Raw genomic sequence first — 15607 nt, forward strand, 5'->3', positions numbered from 1 at the left:
AGTAAAATTAATGTGGGGAAGAGAACGTTTAAAGTTGCCTCGGCATTGAACCACTATTAAGCTCATGTTTGTTAAATCACGAAAACGCTTACATGGTGTAGCGCGAAACTGACCTCGTGAGGCCGCCACCGAGCGCTGTGTGCACGATCTCAAAATTCCAATGTACCTTCCGAACCCCTCGGAAGGCCATCCGCATCCCCAGACCAACTTTCCAATATTCAAGTCTATATATACCGGCAAACCAAGCGACACCTAGCCAACGGAAAGGTACATTTCGGAAACTACATGTAGCATCGTTACCGAGTTCCCTTCGCGTTTGCCGAAGATTATTGAATGCCCTGCTTACTCTACGGAGATAACCGATCATGAATTTCTCATTGGCTGCCACAGAAACGAGACGAATTTATAAGCAGGATTTCACCAGTAACATTCCTTAGACATCACATGTTTAAACAATTCTTAATCAATCATTTCTAACAAGGCACGTAATTACAGAATAACAAGTAACGAATCTACATTAAATAAGTGGCAATGTTAAACTAAGGGGGTTGATTATAATGTAGCGTTGAAGAAAACAAAGCATCATATTCGACCACGAAATATTTCTTCACAATATCATAACATGTTTACTATGGCGCGTATTACAAACACGCATGGTGGTTTGCAAATAATAATTCAGATTTAATTTGCAATTGCATATTGACATATGAAGGTGTTTGCCATTCGTTGCACACAATAGCGTAAACTATGGTCAGATTTTCCAATTGAATATATATAATATGTATTCATCAAACAAATCACTTTAAATAAAAATAAATAAAATAATTAAACAAATAATTTAACGTATTATTTGCAGCAATATGCCTTGTCCTAATGTTTTTGATGGGTTAATGCTTATAGTGCTTATTAAACAGTTTTATGAGTAAATGACCATCGAATGCTAAATAGACGAAACGCCATAGACAGTTGAAAATGTACTTTACATGCATCAGCCCTACAATACATTTATGTGTTAAAAATGTAACAAGAACTCACTATTCACTACTTGCACGAATGCACCAATAACAAGTAGAAAACCGGAAGCGGAAATAAAACTTCCAGCCATTTGTGGTCCATTACATGGCTCGTCCGAATCCCCAATACACAAAGACAAGCAGATTGTTTCATTCCAAGCACACCTTGTCCGGTTGTCATTTTGTACGAGATTTGTGTAAGGTAATTCAGTTTCTTTCTTTATATCTAGTCCAAAGGTTTCGTTATCCGAGCAACTCCTCGAGTGAGCCACCTCGACTAGAAATAGTGTTAACAATTGTTATTTTTATATGTGAATGACTAAATTTGGAAACAAATAAACAAATAAAGAGCATTTGTTGAATAAAGATATCCAGACAAACGCTCAGCCGAACATTAAGAATCTCATCCATCAAATTTACGGAAGGCGACACAATCTAGTTATTTTAAGAATTTGTTTTTAATCAGATATGATTTACTGCTATTATAAGAGTATATTTTTCGAATTATGTGGCCCAATTTTAAATTCATCGTGATCAAACTTGATATGTTCTCTTATAACGAGGCTGTGCACGTAATTGAAGTTTTGACCACGTGAGTATATGTTCACATCTGTATACAATGCCAGAACAATCGTTACTAGTCTCATGTTACAAACTATCCGCTTAGCTGAACTGACTAGTTTCCAATGAGACATACCGTTCCGATAACATTATAAGACAAACACCATTCGTTTCTTTCGATACATCATTATATTTGGTATTTATAAACAACAGAAACACAGGTGACTAAACATCCTTAGGTATTCCAAATAGTCATTTCTAAAATAGGGAACAGAAATATATTTTGGCAAAGCACACTTATCTGTGGATGTTTACAACGTAATTATTTTCTCTTGATGATTTTATTCATATAATTACAGAACATGTATTTATTATATCATATGACATGTAACTGTATATGATAACATGGTAAGGCATAATGTGTACCCAATTTTTTTCCAAAACATAGCTAGTTAGCACATAAGAGAAACTTATGGTTAGGAACGTTTGTAATGAGAAAAACGCATGTCTAACCTTTCATAATGTTGTTGTAAGTGAGCGTCATGCATGATACGTTGTAAGGACTCTCACACGTCTCAACCTTTACAGGGCCGTCCCAATTCGGTACCGACTGCCGCCACATTGCGTACGCAACCTTGAAATTGGAGTAGTTCAGGCAAGGATTTGTTGGACCCACGCCGTAACATGTGTAGCAATGAAGCTTTGAAACTGGTAAAAAATCAAACACATACATACAAACGTCTTCTTTTGTGTGTAATACTTAAGACAAGTACAGATAGCATGTTTTCGCAAGTTTATTGCTATTTGTATCCTTTTACCACTGTTCTGTTGTTGAACCGGAACGAAAATGTATTGTCCTCATTAAATACGCGTAGTTGATTGTTTTGCAGGCGTTACAACAAAACTATGATCAATATTATGCGTGTTTGTTTATAATGTGTGATCAGAACTTATTTTGTTCACCGTCATATAAACATAAACGTTGCATTCTTATTTTGATAAGATATTCAATTTGATTATTTAATCTGGCGGCTATACTTTGTCGAATACGTTTCATTTAGTTTACACGTGCGATCGCTTTTCTAAGCCAATATCATGCACTTGTTTGTATTTTGCTTAATCGTTTACGGAATAATAATAGCCATCATGTATGAACCGCTTACTGCATTCTTGTAGTTGTACGTAAAGATTCAGGATCTTGCAATCTACAACATGCTGTATATTAATATACTAGTTTAATAGTTTCGATTGAGAATTTTAAGAATAGTATTATTATTTGGAAGCCATTTCAGATGAAGTCATACTTTCTTTGTTGAACAACAAAATCATTAGGAAACAAAATATTAACACGTAATTGCTGTTTTGCCTTATTTCATTCCTGATACCTTGATGAAGGTAATAACATCAAAATTTACCGTTCTTTACTGGATAAATTGTTGTTGTATTCGGCAGACTGCTAGTAGCTGAAGAAAGAAAATCAGCTTTAACAATTAATCAATTTTCTTCCTTCTTTGACCAACATTAGACAAATCAAAATTGGTACACACTCAATTCATCATTAAGGGTGATTAAAATGCTGATAAAAATTCCCACAATGTAGACGGTATAGATTTTATATATTTAAAGTCATACAACATATAACATTAACATTAAACTTTTATATTTCGCAAACAAAAGATACATACTTGCTGCCTCGCACTTTCCAACGTGCTGAATCCACGCGCAAACCATAGATACACATATTAATCGATACATCATGGTCAATTATGTTTAATCGAATACACAGCTTCATATTAAATTACCCGAACATTTTTTCGCTAACTCATGCTGACACTATTCGTCTGTTATCAAGAGTTTTGCTGATAAAAACATTTTAAATGACGTTATATTCCATATATCATATTCTGTAACAATAGCATATAGCTTGTACTCAGAGATTGATATCATATGTATATGTATACAACCTTGATAACAAACAATGACCTAATGCCGATAAACCCGTGTGCATTTACCGTGATTTCATTCAACGGTACAAAAGGACAATAGATCATAACATAAAATAAAATTTAATGTAGGTAGTTTTTTTTTCAATATAATAACTGTGCTGCTTTGTTGAGATAGAGTATGGCTTGTATTTCCACATAACACCCAGTGATTCTTTAAAGAATTGCTCAGTCATTGCAGAAGGTAACCCAACGTGCTTGATTACATGGTTTAAATATATTGCTTATTAAGTTATTTTTCTTAGTTAGAACGGCAATATGTATAAATAACGAAGTATGTGTATTATTTACATTTGATATGTCTCAAGTTCAAAAACCTCCGAGGAGTGCCGATTGAATACGGCTCATTTTAACCGGGGCAACCTCCTGTAAGCGAAGCAACATACAAGTGCGTAAATAGTCAACAATATTAGAGGCCCTTGAGATTACATAAAGAGATCACTGTGTTCATTTTTTCCTCATTACGAAGCCGTGATTTCAAAATTGTTACATTTTTAATCCTGTATTTAATACTTTTTGTAATCTGTAAAACGAGCTGTTATATCTCACCGAAAACGAAACACCTATCTCTAAAATACGACTTAATCCCTATGAATGAGAGGGAGTATGAATAGAAAACGCATGCACAATGCCTTTGTGCTATCTGAAAGCTTATGGTAGCTCGGACAAAATATACAGTCCTGACGAACAACACGCGCGTCTGAGCGTAATGTGCATATCGATGAGCGTTATTCAAAAACATATTCGCCGACAAAGGATAAACAGTCTCAATGCACCGTGAATCCCCAGTGGTTAAGCATTACTACAAATTAATTATCTTATTCTGTCGAGATTCCATGCGCAATACTGACTTAATTCTAGAGAAACTTGTCCTTTCATACCAGCAGCACATCTGCGAAACCTAACTTCTAACAATTTATTCATGACATTATCCAGTCAAAACTAAATTAAGTATACTATGTCAGAATTGCATGTTCCAAAGCGCAATAAGACTGCGAAATTTATAAAGGTCGATCATTCCGTTAAACCATCCATCCGTCCGTTCGGTACATTTTCTACGGAGCCATATCTCGGAATCGCTAGGGCCAATTATTGAAAACTAGTATGATTTAATATATGCAAAGGAGGGTTATGCACGCCAAATGCCGTTGCAATTCTTTCGCATTTGATGGAGGTATGACTCTTTTGACTTGAAAATAACATACTTTTGTCACTGGAGCTACATGGTGCTTTGGCAGATTTCATTGAAACGAAGTATGGAGTATTATGCATGTTAAATTACGAGGCAAACCATTTGTTTATATCAGAGTTATGACCATTTAAAAAAAATACCCTTAAGACTTTTTATTTATTGAGCTTTATTTCCAAAGCACATGAACCACAACCATAAAGATTACCACAGTTACTTCAATTAACTGGGTATGCTTAACGTGTAAGATCCATTTCCCTAGAGGTAAGGTAAAGGTCACACAAGTATGTAAAAGATCACTAATTTGATAAAAACAAAATATCAACAGGTTATCCATTACTTCACGATGCATCAAAGGACTCTCTTAAAACTTTCCAAACTTGTTCTTCTTTATCTAAGTGAGTGTCACAGGTAAGACTCTGTACTATAGGACTCAAGGTTTAGGCGACACAGGTAAAAGTTAAATGTCTTATTTTATCATTTTGTATGGGTCTTATATGGGATACAACCTGGGCCCAGCATGGGACGCTGTGGCTCAATACTGTGTCATTGTGTTCAAACATAGATGGGATCTCCATGATATCCAAATATGTATCTCATCGCCTGGTTACAACACGATTTTGTATTGGTCCTATGTTGGTGACAACATGGGCACAACACTACTCGATTGTGATCAAACACAGATGGTCCCTCCCATCGCCGGAAGTCAACACAAACTTTATTGATCCTTTGTTGGTTACCACATCGTCCAACATTGGCTCGATACTCTTCCATAATGGACAAAACCGGGAGCTACTTCATTAGATCCCAGTGCCGTCCCATTTGAGAAAACAATAGACATAATGATATTTTTGAAACGCAAAAATTGACTTATTAGTGGGGCTATGTACGTAACATGATATGCATTATGCTGTGATCGTTTGTTTTGGAATAAATTAATTATTTCGAAATGTGAATATTGTTCAAGATACCCAATAGTAAAGTAATATCTCAAGGTTACGACGAGTAATAGTGTAACTGCTCAAACAAAGAAATTTGTAATAATCCAAATTACTATGAAATAAATAAAGCTAGTGCTACATAAGCACAATAAAAATATAACCTTTTACATGGGAGCTGTATTGTTCAATTTACTAGGAATTTGAATGTCTGCCGTAATGGTTTATTTCTTCATTTTACAATGTTCACCTGTATTGGGAATCGATACATGACCAAACACGCAGATATGTCTGAAAAAGATTGTATTAATATGTGCGTATGTGTGTTAAAATAAGTTAATATAACGTATTCAACGATTGGATTATATATTAGCAGTGTACTTAACAAGTGCTGTCCTGTTGACGTGTATTGCTTGATTCTTAGACGGCTTATAAATCAACACTTTGAGTAATTTGCCATCAACTGTTAAAAGGCACAACGCCATTGATATTTGACTTTGTACAAATAAACAATGTAGATATAGAGAATGAATAAATCAATAGACCGATAGCTGCAAGAACGCATGCATCAGTAGTTGCAAGCATGCGCAAACAACATACAGCAAACTGGAAGCGGAAATAAAATTGCCCGCCAATTGTGGTCCATTACACGGTTCGCCCGAGTCACCCATACACAATTTAACGCAAATCATATCGGTGTCATCCCAAGCACACTCTGTTTCGTTGTCCTTTTGTACGTGTTTTGTTATGGGCAAGTACCGGGCCCATTTGTCTGGATCTAGGCCGAAGGTAACGTCATCCGAACAACTCCTTGAGTGAAACACCTCGCCTATAAATATAGCAGAATTGAATTATGTATAATTGGCATGAACTTGTAAATAGCATGTCGCGTAAAATTCAAACCGCGACTTAATAATCCCGGACGAAAGCGCATCAGCGAAACACGTAAATGTTTAGTTCACTTCCAAGTAAAGGTTAAATTTTTTTTTGATCGCCCTATGTTTCGTCATTTTCTGAATGTTCTGGCACAATCTTGTATTGCACATTAACATCAGACTTGAATTATTCTGCATACTAGAGGCAATAATGATTAATGCACGCTCTACTATAATCGCATGTGACCAATAACATTAGAATTTTTAGTATGTCGATATTTAATTATCCGCTGAATGGACGTGATAGCTATTCATTACCAATCACATGTTTTATGAATTAAACACTGTTTAAAATGTTCATGATAACCCAAATTACTGAAATAGTCGTTGCTTTCAATGTAAAGTGGATTCAACTACAAACAAAAAACTTATGTAAGAAATTTAAATTAACCGAGAATGTGTATCTCTTCAACAAATGCAAATTACCGGCAAATGTGCGAAAACAAGTTAACTGCAATTGTTTTATTTCCATGGATCAGTTGGGAAAGCATTATTGTTTAAAGCCGCCTCTAAACAGTGTTACAATTAACAAATCCGTGAATGCGCTAGACTTTCTTAATATAACCTTACATACATATAGCCTGGTATTTTATTTTACAGGATTTGAAATAGTTCAGCTCGGTTAAGATAAGTGGGTGTTGCAAATCTAGAGCATTCCATGATACGTATATAGGCGCACAAATGACAAGTATTTCATTTTAAGGCAATGGTCAGAATGCTTCTTATAATACATGCATTACCATTTTCATTGTTGTAAGTGAGAATCATGCAGGAGGCATTGAATGGACTCTTGCACGTCTCTATTTTTACAGGGCCATCCGAGTTGGGTACTGACTGTCGCCACATTGTGTGCGCAACCTCGAAGTTCGAGTAATTCAGACAGTGGTTTGCATTACCAACTCCGTAGCATGTGTAGCAATTAAGCTCTGAAACCGGAATTACTTTTAAGCAAATACACACAGCTGTCTATGTATGTTACTCGGCATTAATTGACGCAAATTAAGGCGTTTAAATGAAATAATATCCGCATATGTATTATTAGTCCCCCTTCACTACATAAAGTGTGATTGTCTAAATGTAATGTGTTTTAAATTAAATATTATTGTTTTGATGGCTATAATATAAATATCACGTTAACATAAAATTACGGATTGGTTATTCGAGTTGCATACACATTCGATGTTTGCATGAATTTAAACTTGGCGGCTTATAGTATTCGAAAATAAAATATGTCAAAATAAACGCCCTTCAGTTGCTGCATTTTAGATCTAATGCGGACGCCGATTACATTTCATCTAATACCATATCATGTCATGATATTTTTAAAATATATTTACCGTTCGTTACTGGAGCTATTGTTGTTCCATTTGGAAGACTGTTAGCAACTAAAGACGAAAAAATAACACATTACTTTTAACCATAAATCAATATTCTTTTTTTTTAACAAAAGTATTCGAAAATATATAATTTGTAAACACTCACTTTGTAAAGTGATTGATTAGAATATCAACAGAAACGTTCACAATGTAGTGGGTATAGATAAATGTGTACAAATAGGGAAAAACATAAGAAGTCAGCAGGAATCTACGTAGTGTTTCATCTTAGTACTACTTAAAATAAACACGGGGGCAATGCATGTTGACAATCCCTTTTACTTGTGTCTTTTTACGCACAGGTATGCACTGCATATATATATATATACTGATATAAGCGGACATTAAAACAATCATAAGTTTGGCCAGGTCATGTAATAAAGGACGCTCAATAGTCATTACGCAATACAATTCTTCTATCGAAATATATATGTTTTGAAAGTCTCTTGGTTGGTCGGAAAAACATTATGTAATATGAATTAAAAACATCCGCAACCAAACATAATAATGCTGTATATTTGCATAAGATACATAAGATACATACTTGCTGCATCGGACTTTCCAACAAACATAATCCCCGCGCAAACAATGAATACACATCTCATTCGACACACCATTTTTAATATTATTTATTCATACTGACCATTTCTGTACCAAGATTTATAGAAAAATATATCAGCATTGTTTCACGGTTACCTAACATACAAACATTATGTTATCAATCGTTTTGCTGATAAAAGCTGTAACACAAATGAAAGTATTGTTTAACGAAATCCACCCTTACTATTACAATACAATATATTGTGTTATCAGACAACCCCGATAAAGCATGAATGTGTTTATTAACTGTCACTATTTTCAATGCGACACCATCTTTCAATCGTTTGAAAATAAATTAACGGAATTTATAAAAGAAAGATACATTTTTTATGTTAAGGTTTTTTTCATTTAAAGCACCTTTTTATGTAAGGACACACTACCTGCTACCCATTTACTACAATAGGATATACATTCTTTATGACTTGAAATTGAGATTAATAAAGTTGTATCACATATGTGTAAGATGCAATGCATTTTAGCATACTATCCATCACTAGCATATATATTAGAAATGTACGATTATGAAGAGCTATCATGTAACTCATCCAGAAAAAAGTGTTTCGTTCATCTTTTATTAACTTCACTTTAATAATAAGCTTGGTGAGACACTTGGCAAGGGTTGCAACGACGAATTCTGGCTGAGAGTCATGTATATCAGGACCAGCTTGGTAAGGAACTCGGCCAGGGTTACACCAAAGAATCCTGGTTGAGAGCCATGTATAACAGGACCAGCTTGGTGAGGAACTTGGCCAGGGTCACACCAACGAATCCTGGTTGAGAGCCATATATATCAAGATCAGCTTGGTGAGGAACTTGGCCAGGGTCACACCCACGAATCCTGGTTGAGAACCATGTTTATCAGGACCAGCTAAGTGAGGAACTTGGCTAGGGTCACACCCACGAATCCTGGTTTAGAGCCATGTATATCAGGACCAGCTAAGTGAGGAACTTGGCAAGGGTCACACTCACGAATCCTGGTTAAGAGCCATGTATATCAGGACCAGCTTAGTTAGGAACTTGGCCAGGGTCACACCCACGAATCCTGGTTGAGAGCCATGTATATCAGGACCAGCTAAGTGGGAACCTTGGCCAGGGTCACACCCACGAATCCTGGTTGAGAGCCATGTATATCAGGACCAGCTAAGTGAGGATCTTAGCCAGGGTCACACCCACTAATCCTGGTTTAGAGCCATGTATATCAGAACCAGCTAAGTTAGGAACTTGGCCAGGGTCACACCCACGAATCCTGTTTGAGAGCCATGTATATCAGGACCAGCTAAGTGAGGAACTTGGCCAGGGTCACACCTACGAATCCTGTGTGAGAGTCATGCATATAAGGACCATTTTGGTGAGGAACTGGACAAGTGTCACACCCACGAAAAACTGAGGAAACTGCGAGCTGCAAAATGAGTGGCATATATAACTGACATTGCTTATACGAAACAACTATCTGCGGGCCTAGTTTCTGGTTGCTATAGCTTACGTAAAGCGTACTACTAAAATATTTCCATACATGCATGTTGAAATATGGAGTAATACATTTTATTCCAGAGAAGTTTTGTCAGAAGATGTTTAAATAGTAAATGTTACAAGAAAAGTATGATGAATTGGTCATAGATTTTTAGAGCGATATATATATTAAAGTTATATTTCAATATGAGTTGATTAACACACACACACATAGATCCCATTTTGTACCGTGTAGCGGTTGACGAAGTTATGTGTGCAAAATGTAATGTGCCGTGTAGAAATATTTATAAACTTGTTATGCATGAAAAATGCTGTTAGGTAAATGTGTGAAAACAATGGCAATATTTTGTTTTATTAAATGGTTATATTTCAGTTATTAGTTTAAACCTATTAATTTTGGGTTCGATTGCATAAAAAAACTTAGGCTCGAACCCGTGACCTCCAGATCGCTAGCCGGACACCATTTTCTATACATCACTACGACTTATAATTACGGAAGTATATTGAAATAATATAAACACTAGAAAAATGGCGCGGCAGATGCATCCGCGTATCCCCAAGCCGCATAGATGTTAAATTAAAAGGCAATTTTGGGTGGGCAAGGCCTATGTTGGTGGGGCCCCGGGGGGGGTAATATAGACATGGATGGTCGAATTAGACCGTGTTGTCATAAGAGATGTTCAGTATTCATTTGAAGTCAATTGGTTAATAAATGAAGAAGATATGTTAATACAGAAAAACTTTGGGTACGAAAAAAAAATTCTGTACGGAAAAAAAATGGGTACAAAAAACTGTGGGTTCGAAAAAATTATGCCAAAAAATAAATTGGGGTACGAAAAAAAATTTGGGTACGAATTTTTTTTCATACGAAAACAAATTTGGGAACGAAAAAAACTTGGGTACCACGAACAAAAACAATTGGAACGACAACATTTTGGTACGAACAAACAATTGGGTTTGAAACAAAATTTGGGTAGGAAAACAATTTTGGTACGAAAAAAGGTGTACGAACAAAAAATGGGTACGGACAATTTTGGGTAGGAACAAATGTTTGGGTACGGGGAAGCTGTACCCGTAGACCTCTCGATAAGTTTAAAAGAGGACGGGAACCAAGCTGCTTTAACCTTTATCAATGGTCCTGGGGTGCATTGTGTACACACCGAAACGAATTGTGGGTAGCACTTCTTTTACGAGTGAAAAGTGAAAGCGAAAGTAGGTTATAAAATCATGTTACTGATAATTGCTATCCGTATTAATAGAGATTCAAAATCACATTTAAACATAATGCAATTGCATTTCTTTCAACAACATTCCATTTTAAACATAATGCAATGACATTACTTTAAACAACATTCCATTTTAAACAAATGATAAAAACGATTTTCTTTTATTTCACTAATTTTAATAAAATTATGTAATTATTAAGGGAGGCCACTCTTTCCGGTTGCGAAATCTCAATTATGATAGTCCGCCCCTTTTGGCGCCTTTTCAGTCGATAGATATAATTTATCCGAAGCGGACGTTTGTTTTAAACAATTTTTCCTAGTAAAAATTGTTCTTCACGACGGTCTTGGAGCGTTAATCTTTAAAACATATTTATCACGCGCATACCGACAAATTTACGTCGACCCCGGCGATATTCACTTACTGTGAATTGGTGCGGAATAATTTACATTGACAGTGCTCTTCCGTTCGGCTTACGTTCATCGGCTTTTATATGTCAAAGGGTTACGTCGATGATTCGGTACATCTTATCACGACTGAACGTAGAATGCGTAAACTACTAAGACGACTTCGGTGGAGCTGATTCTACGAACCGCGCTTTCTCGTCGTTCCGTGTTGTTTGCGACACACTACGGTTGGTTGGCGCTCAGGAAAACGTAAAGGAAAACCTGCCCTCCTTCAACCGTTACGGTGTTCTTAGGAGTCTTGTTGAATTCTGTAGTTCTTGAGTTACGGAAAAAGCACGAACGTTTGGAAGAAATACGAAGGCTACTTCCGGGTTCGCAGGCAATCGGCGTCAAAGCGTCGACTGCAGTCTCTTCTCGGGAAACTCCAGGTTATAGGTAAATGTGTAAAACCAAGTCGTGTTTTCATTTCTTGCATTTTAACTTATTGCGAGGGTTAAAACGAAACGAGTATAAAATCAAACTGAATCACGAATTTAAGGAAGACATAAAGTGGTGGATAAATTTTGTTCATATCTTCAACGGCGTGTCTATAATTAAAGCTAGCGATTGATAAAATGCTGATAAAGTGTTCTCTTCCGATGCATGCCTTTCTAGATGTGGTGCAGTAAATAAAAGAGGTGAATATTTTCATGCGATGTTTCCAGACTTTGTGCTTCAAAGATGTTTAAAAATAGCGCAATTTGAATGTTACAAAGTCGTAGTGGCGTTGAAGTTGTGGTCACATACTTGGAAAGGTGAACGAATTTCATTATTTTGTGACAATGCAGCTGTATGCATAGTGTTGAATTCTGGAAAGACCAGTGGCCCCATATTGCAGACGTGTCTTTGGGAGGTGGCGTTTTTGGCATGTACGCGCGAGTTTGAACTGCGTGCCGTGCATCTGTCATCAGGCAGCAATAGACTGGCGGATCTACTTAGCCGATGGCATCTAGACTTAAAGTACGCTAAACTGTTTCAGGAAGAAGCCTGAAGAAATGGGTATAGGGAAATTGTGATCAATGAGTCGTTGTTTAGATTTGAGAATGACTGGTGACCGTGATTTCAAAGTGGCACATGTAGACTGTTTACTAACGTGAGAATTCTACTTATTATATGACTTACGTTCACATATACATAGCGTATTCATTTATTTTGTTTATTTGTGTGCTTTTGCTATCATATTTAGAGATATAATGAAAATTAGCGCGAGCAGATTAACTGAAAAGCTCAAAACAAATCTAATATATGTGTATATTAAATGTTGCATGCATTTACAAACTTTTGTTATTTCTGTGACTTGTCTATTAAGTATGATTACTAATATTTGATGTGTATACGTGTTTTTTTTTTATCAGTAACGGAAGTGCAACGATGTACGGAACTACCGTCAACTGTTCTTCGCCACCAGTTAAGTCGTTCGCAGAAATCAGCTTACGCATTTGGAACTGATCGGAATTTAAAGACTCAAATACGATCCTTTTTGTTATTTTGTGAATATTATTCTCTGCAAGAATGCCCGGTAGATATCGATACCATCTGTTTATATGCGCAATTTTTGAGTCGAAGTATGAAATCTCTTCAAAGCATTTAAAGTATATCAACGGTATTCGCATTCACCACGCCTTTATAGGCGTTGAATTCCCTAACCTTTCCGATATTTCTTTACAATTGACCGTCAGGGTTCTAGGAAAATCACTTTTTTCATTCGCCAATGCAAGCGCCTCCTATGCCGCCAGAGATTTTGTTTCAAATTTATTGTGCTTTAGATTTAGATTCTCCGTTTTATGCGACACTTTGGTGTTGTTTTTGTTTGTATTCTACATGATGTGCAGGAAGTAAAGCATAGTTCCCCGCTCTGTATTTTGTTTTGAAATACTTGTGTAGAACTGATGTAACTGTTACTGATTGTGGACTTCTTGTTTTGCTGTAATACGCGAAGACCAATCAATACGGAGACAACAGCGTTTTGATTCCGCTTTGTAGAATTAATTCTTCGTCTTTGTGCCCTGTTAAAGCATTTCAGCAAATGATAAAGCTAGTTCCCGTAGAAAGCAACAGCCCTGTGTTTTGCATCGTTAACGATAAAAAGGTAGTCCCGTTAGACGCCAACGCGGTGACAAAAGCATTTCAACGCACCATGTCTCTCAGTTCAGTTCCTAACGCGCATGAATACACCATGTACTCTTTCCGCCGTGGTGGCGCTTCGTTTTATTTTTAATGTGGCGTGCCAGGGGAACTCATTCAACTGTTTGGCAATTGGACGTCTGACTGTTATTTGCGTTATTTGAGTTTTTCTTTAACAAACATGATTGAGGTTGCACAGAAAGTTGCACAGGCTTTGTAATTATTTTTTGCCGTAATTTTGGGAGGTTTTTGGCTGTCTTCGACTTGTCTAGTACCTTTGTGTTTATACTATGTTTCTTATTTGAAGTATAGCCAAAACAATTATCCGGCCAAAATTAAATAATCAATTTAAACTTGTGTTTGTTTATTCTCTTTCTGACCGCAATAACTTCACTAATTTTAATAATATTAAATAGTTATTAAGGGAGGCCACTCCTTCCGGTTGCGAAATCTCTATTATGATAGTCCGCCCTATTGGCGCCTTTTCAGTCGGTAGTTAGTATGTATCAGGATCGGACGTTTGTTTTACACCATCCCTCACCCTCATCAGTTTAAGTGATTTGATTTGTGAACTGCATATTAGAAAAACATTGCTATTATATCATGCTGGTTAATTATGTATAATAAATTTGCAAGTATTGAGTTATGTTTGTTATCTTGGTGCATTATATATGCATATAACACAGTTATGAAATTGTCATGTTACTTTATGTTAATGTAGCTTCATATTTTTTATTTATGTTTATGCTAATGGAGTTTCTTGGCTGTCTTTGACTTGTCACATACCTTTTTGTTTAAACTATGTTTTTTATTTGAAGTACAGACAAAAAATGTATTCGGCCCAAATTAAATAAATAATTTAAACTAGTGTTTGTTCATTCTCTTTCTGACCGCAATAATTAGTTATTATCACCCATTTACACATTTTGCCCATTTATTTACCCATAACTTTTGACCCAGGGGTCAGATCGAAATTCCAAATAGTGCACCGTCACACATATGCTCATAGCTACCATGTGTGTAAGATTCAAGGTTCTAGTGCTAATAGTGTAGGAGGAGATAGTGGCCAGGACAGACGGACAGACAGCGGAGATCAGAACAATAACCCCACGCTTTTGGTGATAATAACATAACACATGTATACTGTGAGGTGTATGAACCGTCCGCAGGAACCAGGCGCTGTATGTTTCATCCACCCGCCATCAGGCCTGTCAGGAGCAAATGCAAGCATGCATTTACATCTGGCTGTGGAAAACTTACATTTGTTATAATTATTGTCACAAATATGCACACACTTTTGTCATAATAGTGTCAAATAAAGGAATTTAATATAAGATGTCTTCATATGACGAACATCTTTGCAACCTTTAACATATTACAGATTCCAATGTGTCAATTCGTGAACTAGACTCTATATAGCTGTTTAACCGTGCATGCAATTTAATGTTTATGCGTTACGGATATATACTTTAAAAAACATAGACACGTAATAGACAAAGTATAGGGCATGTATGCATAGCGTAATGTTAAACATGGGCAATGAATTTAAAGATTGAAAGAACAAGTACTTTATATCTTACAAAAAAGCACACGTCAAAGGTTGATTCCCTTTGAAGATATTAGTCGCGGACTGAGAAAACTGTGCATAATGCTTGTGAGTAAAGTGTCGTCTCAGATTAGCCTGTGCAGTCCGCACAGGCTAATCAGGGACGACACTTTCCGCTTTTATGG

At 36.2% G+C, this 15607-nt stretch overlaps 2 protein-coding genes across 2 annotated transcripts; both read right to left on the reverse strand.

Annotated features, from left to right (window-relative positions):
• Window positions 1–587: 587 nt before the first annotated feature.
• On the reverse strand, window positions 588–3546 carry LOC127874217 (uncharacterized). Its single transcript, XM_052418451.1, has 4 exons — window positions 3260–3546; window positions 2990–3037; window positions 2088–2282; window positions 588–1290 (listed from the first exon to the last, which is right to left on the reverse strand). Exons 1-4 carry the CDS (start codon window positions 3330–3332, stop codon window positions 1013–1015), a joined length of 594 nt encoding a protein of 197 aa, XP_052274411.1. The 5' UTR covers window positions 3333–3546; the 3' UTR covers window positions 588–1012.
• A 2366-nt stretch (window positions 3547–5912) lies between these two features.
• Window positions 5913–8743, reverse strand: LOC127874216 (uncharacterized). Its single transcript, XM_052418450.1, has 4 exons — window positions 8557–8743; window positions 7977–8024; window positions 7380–7565; window positions 5913–6533 (listed from the first exon to the last, which is right to left on the reverse strand). Exons 1-4 carry the CDS (start codon window positions 8627–8629, stop codon window positions 6241–6243), a joined length of 600 nt encoding a protein of 199 aa, XP_052274410.1. The 5' UTR covers window positions 8630–8743; the 3' UTR covers window positions 5913–6240.
• Between the last annotated feature and the right edge of the window lie 6864 nt (window positions 8744–15607).

Source organism: Dreissena polymorpha, chromosome 3 (assembly GCF_020536995.1).
Source record: "Dreissena polymorpha isolate Duluth1 chromosome 3, UMN_Dpol_1.0, whole genome shotgun sequence".
Classification (NCBI taxonomy): domain Eukaryota; kingdom Metazoa; phylum Mollusca; class Bivalvia; order Myida; family Dreissenidae; genus Dreissena; species Dreissena polymorpha.